Source organism: Colobus angolensis, unplaced genomic scaffold, assembly GCF_000951035.1.
Source record: "Colobus angolensis palliatus isolate OR3802 unplaced genomic scaffold, Cang.pa_1.0 Scaffold6, whole genome shotgun sequence".
NCBI lineage: Eukaryota > Metazoa > Chordata > Mammalia > Primates > Cercopithecidae > Colobus > Colobus angolensis.
In genome coordinates, this window is record NW_012119598.1 from 18,827,303 (window position 1) to 18,851,967 (window position 24,665).

Below are 24,665 nucleotides of genomic sequence, written 5' to 3' on the forward strand. Positions count from 1 at the left end.
TAGGAGAATGGCGTAAACCCGGGAGGCGGAGCTTGTAGTGAGCCGAGATCGCGCCACTGCACTCCAGCCTGGACGACAGAGCGAGACTCCGTCTCAAAAGAGAAAAAAAAAGAAAAAGAAGAAAAAAAAAAGAATATTCAAAGAACAACAATAAAAATGATTAAGAAATATTTTGAGGAACAGACTTGGTGAATACAGATAAATGTAGGCTATTTGTTTTCAGAAAAAGAAAAACTTGACAGCCTTTACCTATGTGAAATTTTATAGGTGGTGATATGGGTTAGTTTTCTAAGTGTAGAACCAGAAAGAATAAGCATGATTTGCAAAAGAAGGGGTCTTGAGTATCTATGAAGGGTTGTCTAAGGAAAAACAAAGCTATAGAGAGGATGGAGCTGGTCTTTCAGAAATGACTTCTCAGCAGTCCCTTGTGAAAGCCAGGAAGAATATATGATGTTTCAAAGGAAATCCAACCACATTCACCACAAATTCACCTTTCCCTTTTTCTATTTTCTCATATGACTTATGAGAAAATCTATATGAAACATATCACTCATATGATACAGTAGAATGTAATGCTATCTTCCTAAGAATGAGATATGTAGCAACTTACATGTTAAGATGCACAAATTCTGTAATATGTATAATGTGATCCCACGTTTGTATAGCACTTTTAAAGAACTTATGTGCGCATGATGTAAAAGGGTGTTTGTACATATGTTATCATGCACATATAAAAGATGTAGAGCATAGAAAGTAGTTTAATGAAATATGTAGCAACCTGTCATTGGTGGTTTATATCTTTGGGGAACAAGACGGTTGGTAGAGATCTTTTAGATTTTATTTTAAATATTTCTAAACTATTTGCATGTGTAATAAGGTACATTTTTGAGGTTAAAACATCTAATAAACATATTATACTTAAAACAAATGCTTGTGGGGACAATTGATGACTGAACTGCACCCGTTTCTGCTGCTTCCTGCACAGCTCATCTGGTAACGGCATCTATACCTTACAGTGGGAGAAGGTCACTGTGTACTGGGCGTCCTTGGACTGTGGGGAAGGCACCTCGGGGTCCACCACTGGGGCAGCCACCGTAGACTCACACTGGTCCCAGAATGTGTACTGACAGAAGACGAAATTTGAGAGGTTCAAGGGCAGTCCCGTTGCTTCTTTAATTTTTACCTGAAGAGACAAATAAATAATACAAATAAACTATACAAATAAACCTCCAATAAACATTAAACATTCTTTTATTTCAGCTACCTCAAATTTAACAGTAAGCAATTAAATAAATCGGTCATCCATTTGACATCTGAAAATATTATATCTGACACTGTGACACTAAGGATTGTATCGACAATGAAATCTGTACCACAGTTCTGTAACTATAGTATACAAACTTGGCAACAAATACACACATCCCTGCAAAAGCTTCCTGAAGGGGTGGCCTGCCCCTCCACACCTGTGGGCATTTCTCGTCAGGTGGAACGAGAGACTTGAGAAAAGAAAGAGACACAGAGACAAAGTATAAAGAAAGAAAACAGTAACAGTCTGATCTCTCTTTCTTTTCCCCCACACTTCCTAATGACTGAGGCAACCTTTAATAGAAAAACATAATTCACTAAGCAACATACACTTCTTGCATGTCAAATACACAGATACTTTTGAAATTTGATGCAACTGTCAACAGAAAGTGTGCTATATTTCTGAAAACAAAGGACTGTCCACCATTGTATCTGCTGTTACAAAATCCAACTTTTACTACCCTGGATGAAAAACTCTCATAAGATTTTTTGTAAAATGGTTTTGCATGAAAAAGGTCATTCATATGAGCCTCCCATCACTGTCCTCTCACCCGACATGTCAGTTTTTTGACTCGGTGAATGATTTCCCCGCTGCTGTCTACAACTTCAAGGCTCCCACTCTCACTGGAATTCTCCGAAGAGTCATCCTCCACCACACGCTCCGGAACAGCTCCTGTAACACGCATCACTTCCACGTGGAGACGCCCTGCAACCTGGGTCAAGGAACCAGAGCACCTCCGAGTTAACAGACATCTTGTGGGCAACCTCGACCTAAGACAGACGTGCCTTCTACAATGAAACTGGACAGGGGCTCTGCAGCTGCTGCTTGGTCATCTTCGGTAACGGGAGCCCTGCTACTACCAGAGCAGTCCATTCCACCACTTGCCCCTGTGATTGTCCTGCCTTAGTGTGAGCCAAATTTGCCTCCCTGCAACTTGCCTTCTGGAGTCATCCTCAAATGTATCCTTCCACAGGACAGCCTAGGAATAGCTTAAAGGCAGCTCTCACATTCTACTTGGAGTCATCTAGTATCCACGTGTTGTTTTTTTTTTTTTTCCAAGACGGAGTCTTGCTCTATAATCCAGGCTGGAGTGCAGTGGCACGATCTCAGCTCACTGCAACCTCCGCCTCCTAGGTTCAAGCGATTCTCCTGTCTTAGCCTTCTGAGTAGATGGGATTACAGGTGCGTGCCACCAAGCCCAGGTAATTTTTTTTTTTTGAGATGATGTCTAGTTCTGTAACCCAGGCTGGAGTGCTGTGGCACGATCTCGGCTCACTGCAACCTCTGCCTCCTGGGTTCAAGGGATTCTCCCGCCTTAGCCTCCCAAGTAGCTGGAATTACAGGTGCCTGCCACCATGCCCAGAAAATTTTTCTATTTTCAGTAGATACAGGGTTTCACTATGTTGGCCAGGCTGGTCTCGAACTCCCAACCTCATGATCCGCATGCCTCAGCCTTCCAAAGTGCTGGGATTACAAGCGTAAGCCACTGTGTCCAGCCAATTTTTGTATTTTTAGTAGAGATGGACTTTCACCGTATTGGCCAGGCTGGTCTCGAACTCCTGACCTGGTGATCTGCCTGCATCGGCCTCCCAAAGTGCTGGGATTATAGGCGTGAGCCACCGCGCCTGGCTATCCATGTTTTTTAAAATATTCATGTGAGTGAATATAAAATGCTTAATTCACCTATTCATTTGACCAAAGAGCTAGCTCATGAAATACCAAAATAAAAACACAGGTTCTGCCATCAGGGAACAGTCAAGGGAGGCAAGACAGAGAAGTAACTCACTAACAGGCCAGGTGTGGTGGCTCAAGCCTGTAATCCCAGCACTTTGGGAGGCCGAAGCGGGTGAATCACCTTAGGTTAGGAGTTCAAGACCAGCCTGGCCAACATGATGAAACCTTGTCTCTAATAAAAATACAAAATAATAAAAAAATAAATTAGCCAGGCATGGTGGGTCATACCTGTAGTCCCAGCTACTTGGGAGGCTGTGGCAGGAGAACTGCTTGAACAGGGGAGGGCAGAGGTTGCAGTGAGCTGAGATCGCACCACTGCACTCTAACCTGGGCAACAGAGTGAGACTCGGTCTCAAACAACAACAGCAACAAAACTCACCAATAACAGCATAGATTAGTTGCTATAATAGATATATGTGTGAGTTGTTATAGGATAAACTTACCCACCAGTAAATATTTACCAAGAACTAACTGTGCCAGGAACTGTGCTAAGTGCTGTGCATCCAACAGCAAACCAAATTGACAAGGTTCCTGGGCTCGGGCAGCTTTTATTCTCTTGAGAGTAGAGAATGGGTGTGTAACTCAGACTGGGGCTGAGAGCAGGATGAAGGAGGGTTCCATAAAGCAGTGCCATTAGATCTAATCCAGGAGGAACAGCATACTGAAAGCCACACAAATATGACGAGAGTTATTTTAAAACTTTTTCATTGAAAGGTTTTAAATTTTCTATCATGGTGGCTCTCTGGATAGGAGTCAGTTTAACCATGTTTCTCTTAAAGCTGGCTGCATAGAATCAAATGAGAGGAAAAGGATTATTCTGAAATTTGCATTCTTGGAGTGCTTTAATTGTCTTAATTATCTCTCATCACACAGTTTCAGGTTGTAATAACTGTGGCTGTCATTACACATGTGTACAAGGTGGCACATGTTCTGGTAGTATGCTGTCATCCTAAACAGGGAAAGTTATTTTTATTTTTATTTATTTATTTATTTATTTTTTGAGACGGAGTCTAGCTCTGTCGCCCAGGTTGGAGTGCAGTGTGCAGTGGCCCGATCTCAGCTCACTGCAAGCTCCGCCTCCCGGGTTTACGCCATTCTCCTGCCTCAGCCTCCTGAGTAGCTGGGACTACAGGCACCCGCCACCGTGCCCGGCTAGTTTTTTGTATTTTTTAGTAGAGACGGGGTTTCACCGTTAGCCAGGATGGTCTCGATCTCCTGACCTCGTGATCCGCCCGTCTCGGCCTCCCAAAGTGCTGGGATTACAGGCTTGAGCCACCGCGCCCAGCCGGAAAGTTATTTTTAAAGGTAGATTAGATCCAACTTCCACACAGCAATTGGCACTGGCACCAAGGACCTAAGAGAAATCACATGGTGATATCTGAGAAGTAAGACAAATACGGAGGAAGTAGTAAGATGAGGGAAGAAAGGAAATAAAAGAAATCAGAAGATAGTTGTTCTTAAGTTTTTTTTTTTTTTAATGCTTTTCGGTAATCTAATTCATTTTAATACAATTTCAGGGGGATTCATGGAATACTCAAAGCATACCACAGACTCCAAATTAAGAAGTCCTGAACTAGGGACTCAGCCACTGAATCAGTCTGCCATGTTAATTGTGCTCACTTTTTCTTTCTGAGACAGGGTCTCGCTCTGTTGTCCAGGCTGGGTGGCATTGGTATGATCATGGCTCACTGCAGCTTAGACCTACCTGGGCTTTGGTGATCCTCCCACCTCAGCCTCCTGAGTAGCTGGGACTATAGGTGCTCATCACCATGCCTGGTTAATTATTATTATTATTTTTTTGAGACAGAATCTCGCTCTGTCATCCAGGTTGGAATGTAGTGGTGTGATCTTGGCTCACTGCAACTTCCGCCTCCTGGGTTCAAGCAATTCTCCTGCCTCAGCCTCCTGAGTAGCTGGGACTATAGGTGCTCATCACCATGCCTGGTTAATTATTATTATTATTTTTTTGAGACAGAATCTCGCTCTGTCATCCAGGTTGGAATGTAGTGGTGTGATCTTGGCTCACTGCAACTTCCGCCTCCTGGGTTCAAGCAATTCTCCTGCCTCAGCCTCCTGAGTAGCTGGGACTACAGGTGCCTGCCACGATGCCTGGCTGATTTTTTTGTATTTTTAGTAGAGATGGGGTTTCACCATATTGGCCAGGCTGGTCTCGAACTCCTGACCTTGTGATCCACCCGCCTCAGCCTCCCAAAGTGCAGGGATTACAGGCGTGAGCGATTGCACCCTGTCCATGCTTGGTCAATTTTTAAATTTCTTTTTTAGAGATGGGGTCTCACAATGTTGACTAGGCTGGTTTTGGACACCTAACTGTGCCCATTTTTCTCATGGGAAAAAGCACTGTTAGGCACTGGTCCTCTGGAACAGAATGTCCATGGCGTGTTTCCATAGTGGATGGTGGGCTGTGCACTTACACCCAACAACTGGGAACCTAGGTCTATATTGCAGCTTCACTTTGGGCAGAATAGCATCTTATTCTTTGCCTGCTCTAAGAATCACAAGAAATAACTTGGTAGTTCAAGGTACATTTTCTGAAATATCTTATGCCTACCTAGGCCACTATATCTAAATAGCTGAAACACCGGAGTTTAAAAGGAGGGTAACAAGGAGTCATTGAAGCCTGTTTTGTTTGAGTACTCTGGATTGCAAAATAATCCTCCTAAGCTGTATCTTATAAAGACCATTTAGGGGCCAGGAAGGAACTAGAGTATATTGCAAAAGTATGAGATTACCTTTAAAAAGAGAGAGCAATATGGGGCACAGAGCTGAATATGGTTTCCAAAATATTTCCAATTTGATTAAAACAAAGAAAAAAAACTTGTGACCTCCAAATATTAAATGTGTTATAATAATCCTTTAAGACCATGACTTAATCCTCAAAGCTTCTAATATCGATTACTAGTCGAGAAAGAAGAATGCAGATCTTGACTATTTGCCTTAGTTTCTTGATCCACCTCAAGAACACAGCTTAAATAGAATGAAAAACAAAATAAAACGAAAAACTTGAACCACCATCGTTCTCCAAGGCTGGCCTGTGCTTACCTCCCCCTGCTGGCTGATGATAGGGACTGCATACTGGAGTTTCACATCGCAGAAGAGGCACTCCAAGAACACATTCGCCACCCCGATGAGGTTGTGATTCTCTTGGGCTTCATAGAAAGGGTCACCTCGTTTCCCGCAGAGTCTCTTTGCCTGAGCAGTAGGAGAAGCCAGTGAGTGGACGAATAAGAAACACAACATCAATTTAAATAATATTATTTAAAACTAGAGTTTGAAAACAAATTTAAAGAATCTATCCATTTAAACAGGAAGTAAAATTAGAATGCACATAAATAAAAACGAAATTAGCCGGGTGTAGTGGCGCATGCCTGTGGTCCCAGCTACTCAGGAGGCTGAGGCATGAGAATCGCTTGAACCCAGGAGACGGAGGTTTCAGTGAGCCGAGATCACACCACCCCAGCCAGAGTGAGACCGTCTCCATTAAAAAAAAAAAATAGCCCATAGGAGGGGCCTGTTTGCTGGGGAGCTAAGTGATGCCTGTGCAGAGGATTCCTCTTCAGTCTCTGTCTTGTCATCCCCCTACTCACCTCACCTGCAGCTTTTTCATTTCATCCCCTTTGCTTTGCCTCATCTCCTTTGCCAAGTCTTCTTTTCCACTGCTAATGTCCAAAAAATGGATTGTGCAAGCTAAAATTACTCTTAGTAATCTACCCAGCCACAATCACAGCTAGGGGTGTGTGAACACACATTAATGAATGTGAAATCCACACTGGCTCCAGCCAAGCTGATTTTTCACAGCACCGATAAAATGGCATAAATTTACTTCATTCTACTTCTTTTCACTTGAAATGTAGTAAACATGAAGCCAAATAAGAATCTACTATACATTTTCTTCATTTAGTTCCCATCTGTGTGGGGATCACGTGTTATATTACTGATTTGACTTAGCACTTCTTTCAAAATCACTTGTAATTTATTTTCCTGATATAAATGTCTCAAGTATCATCAGCACATCTGTGTGTGTGTGTGTGTGAGATGCTAAATCGCTTATATTCTCTGTTTTTAACATAACAAAATCTCCTTTACATTTTATCTCTTTTACCTCAGGAACTTTTTCCTTCCATTCTTGGTAAAGGTCTCTCATATCAATTAATTTATTCTCCAGCTTCTCGATGGTCCACACTTGGGTGCTCTTTCCTTTCCTCCTCACTTGGATAGCTGGCTCACTCACTATTGCACCTCTCTGCATAAGGAAGAAAAAACAAACTCTGTTATAACTCCTTTTTCGATTGCTAAAGTAATATATACGCAACAGTAACATAGTAAGTTTGCAAAACACATACATGTACACAAAAGAAGATAAAATTCTACACCTAGGGGGATAGTCTGATTTATTTTCTCTCTTCTATGTACACTCATGCACACTTAACTTTTATCACAATCAAGACCAAACAAAAGTATAACTTCACACCTCAATCCTCTCTCCAGTTTTGATATTGTGATCATTTTTCTTGTATTGTTAAATATTCTTCATAAACATGATTTTTTTTTTTTTAAGATAGGGTCTTGCTCTATCACCCAAGCTGGAGTGAAGTGGTATCTTAGCTCACTACAACCTTGACCTCCTGGGCTCAAGCAATCTTCCCACCTCAGTCTCCCAAGTAGCTGGGAGTACAGGCACATTGACACCATGACTGACTTTTTTTTTTTTTTTTTTTTTTGCATTTGTTTGTATAGATGTGGTTTTGTTACATTGCCCAAGCTGGTCTCAAACTCCTGTACTCAAGTAATCTGCCCACATTGGCCTGCCAAAGTGCTAGGATTATAGGCGTGAGCCACCAGATTCAGCCATAAACATGATTTTTTAATGGCAACATAGCAGTATCCATAGCATTTGGATCTACTGTACATTTGACTAATTATTCTATTGTTTGACATCATGTCTGTTTCAAGTTTTTGCTATTATAAAGTCTACTATGATAAGCATCCTGGACACTTCAATGACTATGGGCTTAGAATAAATTTCCCAAAGGGGAACTACTAGGTCAAAAGAGTAAAACCCAGCAAGACTGATAAGATACTCCCTGACTCATTTTCTAGCTTGCTTGCTGGAAGAAAAAATAAATGGATGAAAAACAATTTTCTTACTTTTTTTAAATTTAGTTTTTCTTTTTTCTGAGTCATAGAAAAACAATTTTCTAGCTGGGCATGGTGGCTCATGCCTGTAATCCGAGCACTTTGGGCGACCAAGTTTGGTGGATCACTTGAGGTCAGGAGTTTGAGACCAGCCTGACCAACACTGTGAAACCCCACCTCTACTAAAAATACAAAATTAGCTGGGCATGGTGGCATATGCCTGTAATCCCAGCCACTTGGGAGGCTGAGGCAAGAGAATCACTTGAACCCAGGAGGCGGAGGTTGTAGTGAGCCAATATCATGTCGCTGCACTCCAGCTTGGGCAAAGAGTGAAACTCCACCTCAAAAAACAACAACTGTTGCAGGAAGTCAGGAACCCTGAACGGAGGGACCAGCTGGAACTGTGGCAGAGGAACATGAATTGTGAAGATTTCATGGACATTTATCAGTTCCCAAATAATACTTTTATAATTTCTTATGCCTGTCTTTAATATCTTAATCCTGTTATCTTCGTAAGCTGAGGATGTATGTCATCTCAGGACCACTGTAATAAGTGTGTTAACTGTACAAATTTATTGTAAAACACGTGTGTTTGAACAATATGAAATCAGTGCACCTTGAAAAAGAACAGAATAACAGCGATTTTTAGGGAACAAGGGAAGACAACCATAAGGTCTGACTGCCTGTGGGGCCGGGCAAAAAGAGCCATATTTTTCTTTTTGCAAAGAGCCTATAAATGGACATGCAAGTAGGAGAGAGATTGCTAAATTCTTTTCCTAGCAAGAAATATTAATATTAACACCCTGGGAAAGGAATGCATTCCTGGGGGGAGGTCTATAAATGGCCGCCCTGGGAATGTCTGTCTTACCTGGTTGAGATAAGGACTGACATATGCCCTGGTCTCCTACAGTACCCTCAGGCTTACTAGGGTGGGGAAAAACTTCGCCCTGGTAAATTTGTGGTCAGACCAGTTCTCTGCCCTCGAACCCTGTTTTCTGTTGTTTAAGATGTTAATCAAGACAATACGTGCACCGCTGAACATAGACCCTTATCAGTAGTTCTGCTTTTGCTCTTTGCCTTGTGATCTTTGTTGGACCCTTATCAGTAGCTCTGCTTTTGCCTTTTGTCCTGTTCCCTTTGAAGCATGTGATCTTTGTACCTACTCCCTGTTCTTACACCCCCTCCCCTTTTGAAACCCTTAATAAAAACTTGCTGGTTTTGAGGCTCAGGTGGGCATTACAGTCCTACCGATACGTGACGTCACCCCCAGCAGCCCAGCTGTAAAATTCCTCTCTTTGTATTCTTTCTCTTTATTTCTCAGCCGGCTGACACTTATGGAAAATAGAGAACCTACGTTGAAATATTGGAGGTGGGTTCCCCTGATAAACAACAACAACAAAAACAAAAAACAATTTTCTTCAAAGTTTCTCTCTACAGGAAAAATTCTTCAAGGTGAAATGACAAGAAGCTCTCAAACGCTTGCAAAGAGTTCTGTGTGTTTGAAGTCAGGTGTCATAAAAAGTCTTCCTTTCTTGTAGAATTCACTCTTAAAAAGGTACCATAGCAGGCCAGGCACAGTGGCTCACGCCTGTAATCCTAGCACTCTGGGAGGCCGAGTGGGTGGAACATTTGAACCCAGGAGTTCAAGACCAGCCTGGCCAATATGGCAAAACCCTGTCTCTACTAAAAACACAAAAATTAGCCAGGTGTGGTGGCACACGCCTGTAATCCCAACTACTCGGGAGGTTGAGGTAGGAGAATTGCTTGAACCCGGGAAGCAGAGACTGCAGTGAGCTGAGATCATGCCATTGCACTCCAACCTGGGTGACAGAGTGAGACTTAGTCTGAAAAAAAACAAACCAAATAAACAAAAACCAGGTACTATAGCCTACACATATTCCCCCAATTCAGAAAGGGGTATTTACATGCAAAAAAAAAAACAACAGGTAAAATATGTTTCTAGTTTTATTGTTTTAAAGAAGGCATATAAATTAGGAAGTCCTTCAGCCACTAAAACTCTGTGTATTCTGCTTATTACATATCTAAAACATCATTTAAATAGCATTCTTACTCAATGAGGTGTATAAAGAATGTCTTAAAAAAATAAATACCGGCCGGGCGCGGTGGCTCAAGTCTGTAATCCCAGCACTTTGGGAGGCCGAGACGGGTGGATCACGAGGTCAGGAGATCGAGACCATCCTGGCTAACACAGTGAAACCCCGTCTCTACTAAAAAATACAAAAAACTAGCTGGGCGAGGTGGCGGGCGCCTGTAGTCCCAGCTACTCGGGAGGCTGAGGCAGGAGAATGGTGTGAACCCGGCAGGCGGAGCTTGCAGTGAGCTAAGATCCGGCCACAGTACTCCAGCCTGGGCAACAGAGCGAGACTCCGCCTCAAAAAAAAACAAAACAAAAAAAATAAATAAATATCTCTGGCTGATATCAGGATCTCCCCAGGAATGTTTCTGGGATTTCAGTTTTAGATCCTGTTTTACAGTATTTACCATTGTACATCTTGTCCTCTCATTTGAAGGACATTCTTACCTTCCTATTGGCACTGAGGTTTGCAGCAGGGATCTGAAGGGTCACTTGGTAATCAGTGAGTTTGCTCATTTCCTCAGCCAGGAAGTTTGCTTCCCTCACCAAGGTGTTAGCTTTAACCAGCTGCTCTCGCAGTTTTGCCAGGCTTTGTCGGAAGAGTTCGTCCCTGCAGTGTCACAGAAAAGGCAATGAGAAAATCTAAAAGAAAACTGCAATCCCATTTCTAAGTGAGCATCTTATTAGAAAATGGTAGAAAACTCCTCTCGGGTAGTATTTTTCAAACGATTTTACCAGACTACCTCTCATCCTTCCCTCCTGCCCACAGATGGGCTATCCGCTGAGAACTGCTGATGGGGAGCAAATTGTTGAGCGACTGAACTGGAAACCACGTTTTAAATTATGTAACATGTGAAAACGATCAGATTGTGATATGAGGATGCAAAAAACCAGTACAGGAATCTTCAGGAAAAACAAACGATGATTATGACTTGTGTGTGCTGAGGGAGGGTGGTGGGGCAGGCAGGGGCTGGCAGATGAGAGAAACCTGGAGTTAGGAGAACAAAGTATTTTTCATGACTTCTGCAGTTGGCAAAAGTCATGCCGTGGTAAGGTAGTTCTGCCGTAGTAGGAATTCTTTTTTTCAACTCTCTGCACAACATTACTTGCTGATAAAAAGTTTCTCTACTATCCCAAATTGGTCAAAACCCTCTTATATGTTCTCTCAGCCCCATGCCTTTAGCATTCATAGCATTTGCCATAGTTAGAACTTTTCATTTTTACTAGTGTAATTATTTAATACCTGTCTCCTACTAGGCTGTTAAGTGCCCCGGGACAGGGACCATGTCTTTTTTTGCTTGCACTATACTAGCTCCTGGCCAAGTGCATGACCCATCGTAGGATATTCAAAAAAGGTCCACTGAATAAAGAAAAGAGTGCTTCTGGATTTCACATTTGAATCTGGGTTCAAAAGTCACTCCATCTAGCAATTGCTCTGTGTCATATATAACTTCTCTTTTCCACCATTTATACACCGCAGGAAACTCTTATATCATAGAAAAATAATGAGCTCAAAGCATCTAAATCTCTACTCCTCACTTGTCACCTTAGAAATGACAGAGGACACATGCTGTGAGGATGCTAATGTAAAGCAAACAGTTTCTTAAAACCATATTACCAGTTGGGGGCAGTGGCTCACAGCTATAATCCCAATACTTTGGGAAGCCGAGGTGGGAGGATCACTTGAGGCCAGGAGTTCAAGACCAGTCTGGGCAACATAGCAAGACCTCATCTCTATTTAAAAAAAAAAAAAAAGAAAAATGGTGATACCATTTTTCTGGTCACCCACGCTTAGATTTGTTCAGTCAGCTCAGTCTCTTCTCTTTTCTACAACGTCCAAAAAATAAGCCTATTGACTCTTCCTTTGAAGCATCTCCTAAGTCTCTCTGTGTTTTATCATATCCCTGGCTCAGGGCCCTTACACCTTCCCAATAATCTCACGGCACCCAGGCTCTTCTTGCTCCACTGCAAGGCAGTCCTTATCAAGCCCTACTTTCCCCAGGCCGTTCCTCGGCTCAAGGCCTTGCAGGGCTCCTCTTCTCCCATAAAATAAATCCCAAACTCTGAGTCTGTAGCCTCCCACAACCCCTATCTAATACTTTTGAACTTAATTTTCCCTGCTCTTCCATTAAATCACCTTCTACACCAGTGGTCCCCAACCTTTTTGGCACCAGGGACTAGTTTCATGGAAGACAACTTTTCCATGGACCGAGGTTGGGGAAAGGGAGAGTTTTGGGATGACTCAAGTGCATTATATTTATTGTACACTTTATTTCTACTATTATATTGTAATAGATAATGAAATAATTATACAGCTCACCATAATGTAGAATCAGTGGGAGCCCCGAGTTTGTTTTCCTGCAACTAGACAGTTCCATCTGGGGGTGATGGTAGACAGTGATAGATCATCAGGCTTAAGACTCTTATAAGGAACATGCAACCTAGATCTCTTGCATGTACAGTTCATAATAAGGTTTGTGTTCCTATGAGAATCTGATGCCACTGCTGATCTGACAGGAGGTGGAGCTCAGGCAGTAATGCAAGTGATGGGGAGCAGCTGTAGACACAGATGAAGCTCTGCTTGCTGGCCCACTATTCACCTCCTGTTGTGCAGCCTGGCTCCTAATAGGCCACGGACCTGTAGCAGTTTGTGGTCCAGGGACTAGGGACCCCTGTTCTAGACTACACAAAACAGTTCTTCTGCAGTCTCCCGAATACATCTTATTCTCTTCCATTGCTTTTCATCTGTTCATGCCAATCTGCCCATCCAAAATGTCCTCTACTTTCTCTCTGCTGGTCAAACTCTACCTCTCAAATGCGCTTGAAATCCTTCCTTCTCTCTGAAAATCTCTGTAGAAGACTCAGCTTCACTGAGGTCTCATCTTCCATTGAACAAGCAACAAGCTTACTGTGCCGTCTGCCCACTTGGTGATTACATGCTTGCTTGTCACTTCAATACATTCACACAATCAATGCATACAGTATTTACTAAATACCTACCAGGTGACCACATCATTCTAGGCACTAGGGATACTTCAAAGGATTCCCTGTCCCTTGCAACTCATTTTCCAGGGTAGGAGATAGAAAACAAACAAATAACTATTAATATATAATCCTAATGTTTCCTATTGTTGAATGAAACTGTTCTTTAATTTACTATTATAATTTAATTTTTCCACAAGTTTATATCTTGTTTCATACTAGATTCTAAGTGTACAAAGAGAATAAATGACATCTGTGGCTTTCTTTGTAATTCTCACCAGAATTAAATATACTTGATTCTCAACCCATCAATATTAATGTAGGTAAGAATCCTTCATTATTTCACAACCCATCAACATTTACTTAGGTAAGAGTTCTAGCTTCTTATATAATCACATACAATTAATGACATCTTAATTTTATCCAGTGAGATCTGACAAAAATCAATAATGCAACTATTCTTATGTCTTTGAATGACACTCCCAAAATAGATCTTTATCTTCTTTTTTTTTCTTCCTTCCTTCCTTCTTTCTCTCCCTCCCTTTTCCTTTCTTTCCTTCTCTCTCTCTCTCTTTTTCTTGGAGACAGGGTCTCCCTATGTTGCCCAGGCTGGAGTGCAGTGACTATTCAGAGGCATGATCACAGTGCACTACAGCTTCAAACTCCTGGGCTCAAGTGATCCTCCTGCCTCAGCCTCTGGAGTAGCTGAGACTATAGGCCTGTGCCACTGTACCCGGCCTCTACACTTTTCTTTTCTTTTTTTTTTGAAGAATTTAAGCCCCAAAGAAAATCAATCTGGAATTAAGGGAAATGAAAAAAATATTTTAAACTATTTAACTGAAAAACACTATGATTAAAAGCAAACCACTTTCTTTATCAGATACTTTTGCTTTTTAAAATGTAAATATTTTGACTTATTTTGGGTTCAGGGGTACATGTGCACGTTTGTTATACAGGTAAACTCATGACTAAGGGGTTTGATGTATGGATTATTTCATTACCCTGGTAGTAAGCATAGTACTTGACAGTTTTTGTTTTCTTTCTTTTTTTCCTGAGCCTCTCCCTCCTCCTCCCATAGGCCCCAGTGTCTGTTGTTCCCCTCTTTCTGTAAATCAGTTCCCATGATTTAGCTCTCACTTATTAGTGAGAACACGTGGTATCTGGTTTTCTGTTCCTGCATTCGTTTTCTAAGAATAATGGCTTCCAGTTCCATCCATGTTCCTGCAAAGGACATGATCTTGTTCTTTTTCATGGCTGCAGAGTATTCCATGGTATACATGTACCACATTTTCTTCATCCAGTCTATCGTTGGACATTCAGGTTAATTCCATGTCTTTCCTACTGTGAACAGTGCTGCAATGAATATACATGTACATGTGTCTTTATGGTAGAACAACTTATATTTCTTTGGGTATATACCCAGTAGTGAGATGGCTGGGTAAAAAGACAGTTCTGTTTTTAGCTCTCCGAAAAACTGCCACATTGCTTTCCACAATGGTTGAATTAATTTACACTCTCACCAACAGTGTATAAGGGTTCCCTTTTCTTTGCAACTTTGCCAGAATCTTGTTATTTTTTGACTTTTTAATAATAGCCATTCTGACTGGTGTGAGATGGTATCTCATTGTGGTTTTGATTTGCATTTCCCTAATCATTAGTGATAATGAACACTTTTTAATATGCTTTGTTGGCCACACGTATGTCTTCTTTTGAAGACATTTTTGCTTTTATCTTTTATATTGTTTAGTAAACAGAAAGGATATCAATGGGTACAATTATACCAGTTACCCTTAAACAGCTAGCTGTTGCTTGGCGTAAAGCCACCAGCTCATAGTAAATGTGTAAAAGGCAGCTCTTCAGAAAAAGGACCATCTGATAACCTTTCTCTGCTTCTTCCAGGCACAATAAAGTATAACAAGTAACGTAACACCTGGTGCCGTGGCTCATGCCTATAATCCCAGCACTTTGGGAGGCCGAGGCGGGTGGATCACTTGAGGTCAGGGGTTCGAGACCAGCCTGGCCAACATGGTGAAACCCTGTCTCTACTAAAAATACAAAATTAGCCAGATGTGGTGGTGGGCACCTGTAATCCCAGCTACTCAGGAGGCTGAGGCAGGGGAATAGTTTGAACCTGGGAGGCGGAGGTTGCAGTGAGCAGAGATCATGCCATTGCACTCAAACCTGGGTGACAAGAGCGAAACTCCATCTCAGAAAAAAGAGTAACATGAGTATGATAAATCTTCCTATTTCAGTACACAGACAGATGAGTGGGTAGCTCCTGGGGAAAATATAATTGACTCCCTTCTCTTTATTTAACATTAACAAGTGCATGACTATTGTAAGCCTTTCACTGCAGGGCAGGGTTCCCTTTTCTCCTCTTGGGAGTCACCTTCCCCGGGTGTGGCCTGTGTTCTGCAGCTCATTGCTAGTGAGAGATGCAGTGTGTGTGTGTGAGTTACAGGAAGAGCTCTAGAGTCAGACTGCCATGGCTCTGATCCCATTGCCCAACTTACCAGCAAATTGACCATCTGGGTAAATCATTTAACCTCTCAGCCTCAGTTTCCTTATGTGTAAAGGCAGTAGCAGTTGTGAGGATTAGAGGAATACAGGAACAGCAATTAGTACCTGGCACATGGTATAAAATGGTCTATAGATATATGGTGTTGCTGTGTTGCTTTTTTTTTTTTTTGGAGACACAGTCTTGCTTTGTCACCCAGGCTAGAGTGCAGTGGTGCGATCTCAGATCACTGCAACCTCCGCCTCCTGGATTCAAGCAATTCTTCTGCCTCAACCTCCTGAGTAGTTGGGATTATAGGCGCCTGCCACCACACCCAGCTAATTTTTGTATTTTTAGTAGAGACAGGGTTTCACCATCTTGGCCAGGCTGGTTTTGAACTCCTGACCTCATGATCCACCCACCTCAACCTCCCAAATTGCTGGGATCACAGGCATGAGCCACTGCGCCTGGCCAGGTGTTGCTTTTATTACTACTATTAATTATTATCATAACACAGGTGTTATTAGGAGACTGCAGAGAGACCTGGGTTCAAACTCTGGTTTTTTCATTTACTAGATGGTTGATTAAGGCAGGATATTTAAACTGACTGCCTGACCTCTAAGACAGGGATAATAGTTCCTGTGGCATACTGCTGCTGGAATGTTAATAAAATGCCTGGACTACGGCAAGAACACAACAGAAGTCTTCAATAACCTATTGTCCTTATTATGGCAGTCGTGATTATTATTTTACCATTTCCTCTACTGTAGGGTCCAGCCCTACTGGGTCTGTGGATTTTTCTCCTCATGTGTGGAGATGAGAGATCGTAGAAATAAAGACACAAGACAAAGAGACAGAAGAAAAGACAGCTGGGCCCGGGGGGCCACTACCACCTAGACACGGAGACTGGTGGTGGCCCCGAACGCCTGGCTGTGCTGTTACTTATTGGCTACAAGACAAGGGGGCAGGGTAAGGAGTGTGAGCCATCTCCAATGATAGGCAAGTTCACACAAGTCACATGTCCACTGGACAGAGGGCCCTTCCCTGTTTGGCAGCCGAGGCGGAGAGAGAGAGAGGACAGCTTACGCCATTATTTCTTCTATGTATTTCAAATACTTTTAGTACTTTCACTAATTGTGTTACTGCTATCTAGAAGGCAGAGCCAGGTGTACAGGGTGGAATATGCAAGTAGACCAGGGGCGTGACCACTGAAGCACAGCATCACAGGGAGACAGGCCTCCGGATGGCTGCGGGCGGGTCTGACTGATGTCAGGCCTTCTACAAGAGGTGGTGGAGCAGAGTCTTCTCTAACTCTCCCGGGGAAAGGGAGACTCCTTTTCCCGGTCTGCTAAGTAACGGGTGCCTTCCCCAGGCACTGACACTACCGCTAGACCAAGGCCCGCTAGGTAACGGGCGCCTTCCCAGGCACTGGCATTACTGCTAGACCAGGGAGCCCTCTAGTGGCCCTGTCCGGGCATAACAGAGGGCTCACACTCTTGTCTTCTGGTCACTTCTCACCTTGTCCCTTCAGCTCCTATCTCTGTATGGCCTCGTTTTTCCTAGGTTACAGTTGTAGAACAAACATTATTATAAATTGGAATAAAGAGTAATGCTACAAACTAATGATTAATGACATATATAATCATATCTATAATCTATTTCTAGTGTAACTATACTTATTCTATGTATTTTCTTTATTACACTGGAACAGCTTGTGTCCTCGGTCTCTTGCCTTGGCACCTGGGTGACTTGCCGCCCACACTCCACCACTCTCTCCTTTGAGAGTTCTGATATAAATATTTTAAAGTCATAAATATTTTATTTTTAGTCAGGTTTTTTTTTTTTTTGAGACAGTCTCACTCTTGTCACCCAGGCAGGAGTGCAATGGTGCAATCTTGGCTCACTGTAACCTTCCCTTCCTGGGTTCAAGTGATTCTCCTGCCTCAGCCTCCCAAGTAGCTGGGATTATAGGCACCTGCCAGCATGCCCAGCTAATTTTTATATTTTTAGTATAGACAGGGTTTCACCATGTTGGCCAGGTTGGTCTTGAACTCCTGACCTCAGGCAATCCACCCGCCTTGGCCTCCCAAAGTGTTGGGATTACGGGCGTGAGCCACCGTGCCAGCCTGAGTCAGGTCAGGTTCTTTCTCTGTCACCCAGGCTGGAGTGTGATGACACGATCGCAGCTCACTGAAGCCTTGATCTCTGGGGCTCAAGTGACCCTCCTACCTCAGCCTCCCAAGAAGCTGGGATTATAGGCACGAGCCACCATGCCTGGCTAATTTTTTATTTTTTTGTAGAGACAAGGTCTCGCTATGTTGCCCAGGCTGGTCTTAAACTCCTAGGCTCAAGCAATCCTCCCCGTGACCTTATAGGCATGCACCACCACACCTGGCTAACTTTTATTTTTTGTAGAGACACGGTTTCACTATGTTGCCTAGGCTGGTTTCAAACTCCTGGGCTCAAGTGATCCTCCTGCCTCAACCTCCCCAAAGTGCTAGAATTACAGGTGTGAGCCACTGCACCCAGCCATAAATCTTAAACTTTCACATTTAGTAGATTAATCAGCACTGAAGTTGTATTTAAGTAGATTCAAAAGCATAGGAAATAAGAAAAAAATGCTTTTGTGTTAAAGAAATTATTCAAACTTTCTAAATTTCAATACATACCTGTATACCCCTTGCAACCTGGCACCATTTTTACTGAAGGGTAAAGGGTTGTGAGGGTAGGAGGGGTCTTTAACAGCTAACATTATAGTAAACATACTTAGGGTGGGCAATATTTGTGAAAGGAAAAGCTAATAGGCAATAAGTCAGATATGGGATTAAGAGTTCTTTCATTGCTAGGTTTGTCCCTGACATGTCTCACAAACCCCTCCCTCAAAGCCACGGCCTTGGGGCCTTGACTCTGGGCTGCCTGCATTGCGGTTCTTACCTCTCTTCTGCCCACTGGGTCACCTTCTGCTGTGCTGTCTGGCTGCTGTAGGCCAGGCGGTCAGGGCCGCTGCTCTGTGGCTGCCTGTCGGGGGAGAGCTGCTGGCGGAGTTGCTCCAGTTCCCGCTCATACATGAGCCGCTGCTCCTCCAGGGCGCTTCTCTTTTCTTCTAGGTATTGTTTCTCCAGGACCTGAACCACGTTTTGAACCGGGTCTAGTGAGCCAAGAGACAAGGCAAGGTGTCTTAGTGGCGGCTAAAACAAGCATTCATCCCAAGCACTGCAGCCCCTGGGGGCTTCCTCTAGCAAGGAGTCTAGCCAGTTAATACACTTTATGTGAGAGGCCTCAGGGGCCACATCAGGGAAATCCTCTCAAATTCTTTGTTACTGACATTGCAGATAAATGCCCTTTATATGCATACATTCTCCACATCCTCTATGTTACTTTCTTCAATTTGATGAGCTCATCCTAACGTTTAGATAAATCATTAATCTACTACCAAGAGATGGGGGAAGAGAGGGGAATGTGATCTTATCCACTGGAAAGAAAAACTTCATGAAATCTAGGACCACTCCAAACACAGAAGCACATAAGATTTGATCTTTCTTTATGGTAATTCATTTCTATGTCCATTTAATATCAGTTTTGGTATATGACAAAGATTTATGACTTTCACCACAAATCTTATTACTCTTGAATTTCTCTAAGGTGGGAGGAAACTTACAGATCACAGCATATGTTTGGAAATACTGGTTAAGGATATGGTCTGGTAATTTCTCAGACTAGTATCTAAAAGGACAATTCACTTGCAAAAATAACAAAAACCTGTTTCTAACATCTCACATGTACAGATACAGAGCTCACCACCATGCACATGGGTGAATAGGTACAGATACACTAACAGATCCTGCTCCAATGAGCTACCCTGATGGCTGTGGTGTAGGTAAATCCTAATGGGCTGGGCAGGACATCGACTTGGTAATGACCAGTGAGCTGGATACTGTGGAGAAAGACCAAGGCTCTGGTCACATGCACAAAAGGAGAAAGTTACCGACATCACTAAGTGAGGACAGTGTAGGGAAGGAGAATGTTAGACAATATCAATAGTAGAACAAGAAAATCATCATCACAGTTAATATTTCCCAGAACTATACTGGACTGAGAAATGCATTCTCAGACCAGCCTGGGACATGATTTCCTCCTTGTACATTCACACATTTGCCTGCTATTCAGTGCCATTTATGCTGTATCCCCACACACTGGCACTCGGTTTAATTTCCAGAAAAGAAGCTGAAAATTAAAGTGACTCAGGAGGAATTTTTACATCACCTGATTGCTATTGACTGATTTTTCCAAGATACCCTATCAACTTGTAAAATACACATGTAAATTGTGCTAATTTTCTATATTAGTAGTAAGAGAAAAAGATAACATGTTAGCTTCAAAAAATAAAGTTAAATAATTCAAAACAAAAAGAACCAATTTTTTAAAAATCACAAGAAAAGCTCAGTATAGGTGAGTTGTTTTAATACAAATGACAACCACAATGGCAACAATAACCCTACTAGCTCCTGGCTACATCTCAGGTAGAGGCTCTATCTGCATTGCATGCACCACCTCATGAAAGGTTTGCAACAAGCCTAAGTGTGGATACACCCCGATTTTAAAAATAAGGAAACTGGGGCTCATAAAGGCTAAATAGCTGATTTACATCACGTAGCTACAAAGTGACGGGGTCAGGTTTTGAACTCAGATAACTAATTGGCTGGGGTAGGACATTCACTTGGTAATAAACTGATGATGTATTCTTACCTCCAATGTTTTGCTTACAATTAGTATTTTGTAAAAGAGTGATACTGTAAAAAAAGATGCTGTTTTATTGATATAAAATTCTAAAATTCAGCATTTTTTTCAAAGCAAAATAGTTTTCTTTGTAGAGTCCTGAAATGAGTCCCTAAAATATATCACTTAAAAAGCTGATGGAAAACAAACTGGGGGACGGACGTGTTGGCTCACGCCTGTAATCCCAGCACTTCGAGAGGCTGAGGTGGCCGATCACTTGAGGTTAGGAGTTCAAGATCTGCCTGGCCAACATGGTGAAACCCTGTCTCTACTAAAAACTAGCTGGGCATGGTGGCATGTGCCTATAGTCCCAGCTACTTGGGAGGCTGAGGCAGGAGAATTGCTTGAACCCAGAGGTGGAGGTTGCAGTGAGCTGAGATCGTGCCACTGCACTCCAGCCTGGGCGACAGAGTGAGACTCCATCCCCCACCCAAAAAAATAAAAAATAAAAAATAAATAAATAAATATAATAAAAAATAAATAAACTGGGGGAAAAAAACCCAAACCAAAAAACAAAAAATCTTATGCAAAGGTAGAATCCTGGGTGGGTAAAACATTATCTATATAATAATAACCTATGTATTCCTAAGCATCAGAACTTCTGACAAAGTCCTATAACTTCTAAAAAAAAAATATGAGAAATATGGTAAAATTTTTTGAGGGCATCTGAAGACATTTTAAACGTAAGCTCTAGAGAAGAAAAGTTCTCTCAGAATTAAAAAAAATATATACACATATTTCTCAAACAGTATATAGGCTCTGGGCTTAAAAAAGAAAAGACAGGGTGCTACAGTACTTGCTGTCCATTTATATTTAGATAGAGCCCAACTGTCCTAACAGTGTTTATAAATCTTTTTCAGAGAAACTGGAAAACACACCATTTTATAAAATTGCATTATAGGGTTTTTGCTACGAGATTCTGAATAAGATACATAATCCACATTTCCATTGTTAGTCAGTAGTGCAGAAACACACATGATCCCAAATGACTGAGGCAGAGGGGATCTCACCCCAAGGTTCCATGCTGACACAGGCCACGTGAATGAGGCTATTTAAAACTGCACCAGCAGCTGTCATGACGCAGCACTACCACTACTCACCAGGCGTGACGAGTGGCCACAGATTGAAGTGCAAATACAGAAGAGACAGCAACTCAACGCGTTCTTCCTCTGAGACTCCCACAGTAGAGTCCTGCAAGCCCCGTTCCCGGAACTCCCAGATCTGCCCTCATCACACACAGCTATGGTGGAGGTCTAGGGGCTGGGTTTTGGTTTTGCCTCTGATTCCTAACAGTAGTCTGGAAACACCTTTCTCATGGACATGTTTGATGACATTTTCTTTTCAAATCAATTAACCAGCTTCAAGTCTTTACTCCTACAAGCAGCATATTTTAAAACAGACCATCCAGATGAGCAAGTCGATCTGACTCTATGTTATGGCCCAGGACAGAAACCAAAGATTATTTGGCCCTTTCTCAAAATACCAACCAAATATCGAGAGATTGTCCACAGGTTTATTTTTCCTATCACTTTCCTTCTCTTGAACAAACTCCTTTAAATACCAAGCCAGGTGCCCAAAGCCAAGATCTCAAAGAGGTAAGTATTTTAGGAAAAAAGAAAGGACCACATTTAGTTTGGGCATAGCACTTTCTTGTTCTCATTAGTGTTTTCTTTACTGCGTAGGTAACTATGCAATGAGCTCAAACCAACCCATCATCCCAAGGATGGAAAGGAGAAAACAGCAGTGGTAGTGGTGCCGGTAGCGGGGTATTTATATGAGAAACAGAATTAGAATTAATCCACAAACAAAATGCCTAAAAAATTAAACTGAGGGGAAATAAATCTTTGGAGAAAAAAAGAACTATTTGATCCCAGATGGAACAAACTAGCACTATGTATGACCCTTTGTCAGCCGCTTAATTGTTCTTTATTTTTTAAATGTTTTATAGAGATGAAGTCTCACTATGTTGCCCAGGCTGGTCTTGAACTCCTGGCCTCAAGCAATCCTCCCACGTTGGCTTCCCAAAGTGCTGGGATTACAGGAGACAGCCATTGCGCTTGGCAAAGTTGCTGTCTCTTTAGAGCTGCCACTGACATTGAAAAAAGAGATAATTTTTATTTTGTTTGATCCCAATTTCAAACCCTTGTGAAGAAGGCATTATTGTCCACAAATACTAGGTTTCTTTTTACTTTTAATTCAAATGAATTGGGTTTTAGATCAATATTTACTCTAGAAACTAAAAAATACATTATTCTTACCTATTACTGGGATAATGTCGGTGAATATATATCTGCAAGTACTACTGACTTGAATTGTTTTGCTGTCAACAGCAATAACGCCATCAATAACAGCAGTAATAACACCAATAATACTTTTCAGTGCTGTTGCAAGCATAGAGAAGAACAGCTGCTGTTAGAGTTGAACCAAAATCTGGGAGGCAAATGGAATTGGGACATGGTGTGTGTGTATCTATGTGTTGGGGTGGGGTGTTCGTAATTGAAAAGGAACATTCCTCAATGAAGAATACAGGGCACCTTCATCAGCCAGAAAACTCCAGCTTCTTCCCAATCATGTTAGTTAGATTTTTGCCAAAGCATGGCGCATGAGCATCAATCAACAGCACTGCTAAAAACCAGCCAAGCTCCCTCATGCCAATGCCAATCAGTTAAAAACCTTTATCCCAGTGTTTGTGGAGGACCTTCGTCTGAAACCACATGAGAGGGAAGAGGATCTTCAAATAAGACCACCAAGGGGATGACCACCAGGCAGACAGGCTTATTATCGGGAAGCCACCTAGCAGTAGAGGAGAATCACAGTGATCACCGTCCAGCCACCAGCATGGCAGCACTTGCATCAGAGACTGTGTGTATGCCCCAAAGGGAAGCTCCAATGGAACTGGGTAAAGGATGGGGTAGGGAGAAACATGACTTCCTTTTTTTTTTTTTTTTTTTTTTTGTTTGAGATGAAGTATTGCTCTGTCACCCAGGCTGAAGTGCAATGGTGCAATCTCACCTCTAACTGCGGCCTCCACCTCCCAGGTTCAAGTGATGCTCTTGTGTCAGCCTCCTGAATAGCTGAGACTACAGGCACGCATCACCACGCCTGGCTAAATTTTTGTATTTTTAAGACAGACTGGGATTCACCATGTTGGCTAGGCTGGTCTCGAACTCCTGACCTCAAGTGATCCATCCACCTCAGCCTCCCAAAGTGCTAAGATTATAAGTGTGAGCCACTGTGCCTGGCCATAAATATAACTTCTACATGGACAAAATCAACACTGGAGAGCAAGGCCTGATGTGGGATACAAAAGAATAACTCACGTTACCACTGTGCACCAGGCCACTGATGACTCTAATTGGTTTGGCTGAGAGGGTCAGAGGAATTAACAAATGCTTACTAAATACTCACTGGTTATTGAAGGAGTTAATTTATATATAAGAAGGTAGTAATTGATTAAAATAAGAAACCTGTGATCTGGGATGGCTAAATGGTGAAACCAATACCACCTGTAAACTCTGCAGTTAGCGACTAGAGATGTCTAGATTCTGTAAAGTCAGCTGAAGCCATGAGCTCTCTCCAATGGGAGTTCTTCCACCTGGAGTTTAGAGTCTACATCCTCCTGGACACCTTGTGTTCACTCAGGCGTCCAAAAGATCACTCACAGGAGACTTGTTGCTCAGGCAGGTAGTCACATGACCCATTAATGTGATTCTGATGTCTGAATAGCACTTTAGAATGTCTTTGGGATCCCTCCCAATTGGTGGGGAAGCGGCAGAGTGGAATGAAGCTTGATTTCTAGCTATGGTCCACCCTGTACTGCAGGGCCCAAAGCCCCAGTGGCTAATCTTAACACTCTACTCTGTTTAAAGACAGAACTTGCCAAACTTTTCTCATAAAGTTGTTTATTTCCCACTTTTTTCTTTGTGGTTCTATCCTTTTTTTTTTTCTTTTTCCTTGGCAGACAGAGTTTTGCTCTTGTGGCCCAGGCTGGAGTGCAATGGTGCAATCTTGGTTCGCTGCAACCTCTGCCTCCCAGGTTCAACCGATTCTCCTGCCACAGCTTCCTGGATAGCAAGGATTATGGGCACCTGCCACCATGCCTAGCTAATTTTTTTTTTTTT

At 42.4% G+C, this 24,665-nt stretch overlaps 1 protein-coding gene across 1 annotated transcript in view; it reads right to left on the reverse strand.

Annotated features, from left to right (window-relative positions):
- Positions 1-24,665, reverse strand: part of KIF13A (kinesin family member 13A) — a 233,544-nt gene that overhangs the window by 40,739 nt on the left and 168,140 nt on the right. The window contains exons 15-20 of the mRNA XM_011962918.1: positions 18,703-18,916; positions 10,737-10,899; positions 7,161-7,301; positions 6,101-6,250; positions 1,857-2,018; positions 1,010-1,183 (exon numbers count right to left, since the gene is read on the reverse strand). Of these exons, the coding sequence (XP_011818308.1) occupies positions 1,010-1,183; positions 1,857-2,018; positions 6,101-6,250; positions 7,161-7,301; positions 10,737-10,899; positions 18,703-18,916 (1,004 nt within the window). The remainder of the gene's footprint in view (positions 1-1,009; positions 1,184-1,856; positions 2,019-6,100; positions 6,251-7,160; positions 7,302-10,736; positions 10,900-18,702; positions 18,917-24,665) is intronic.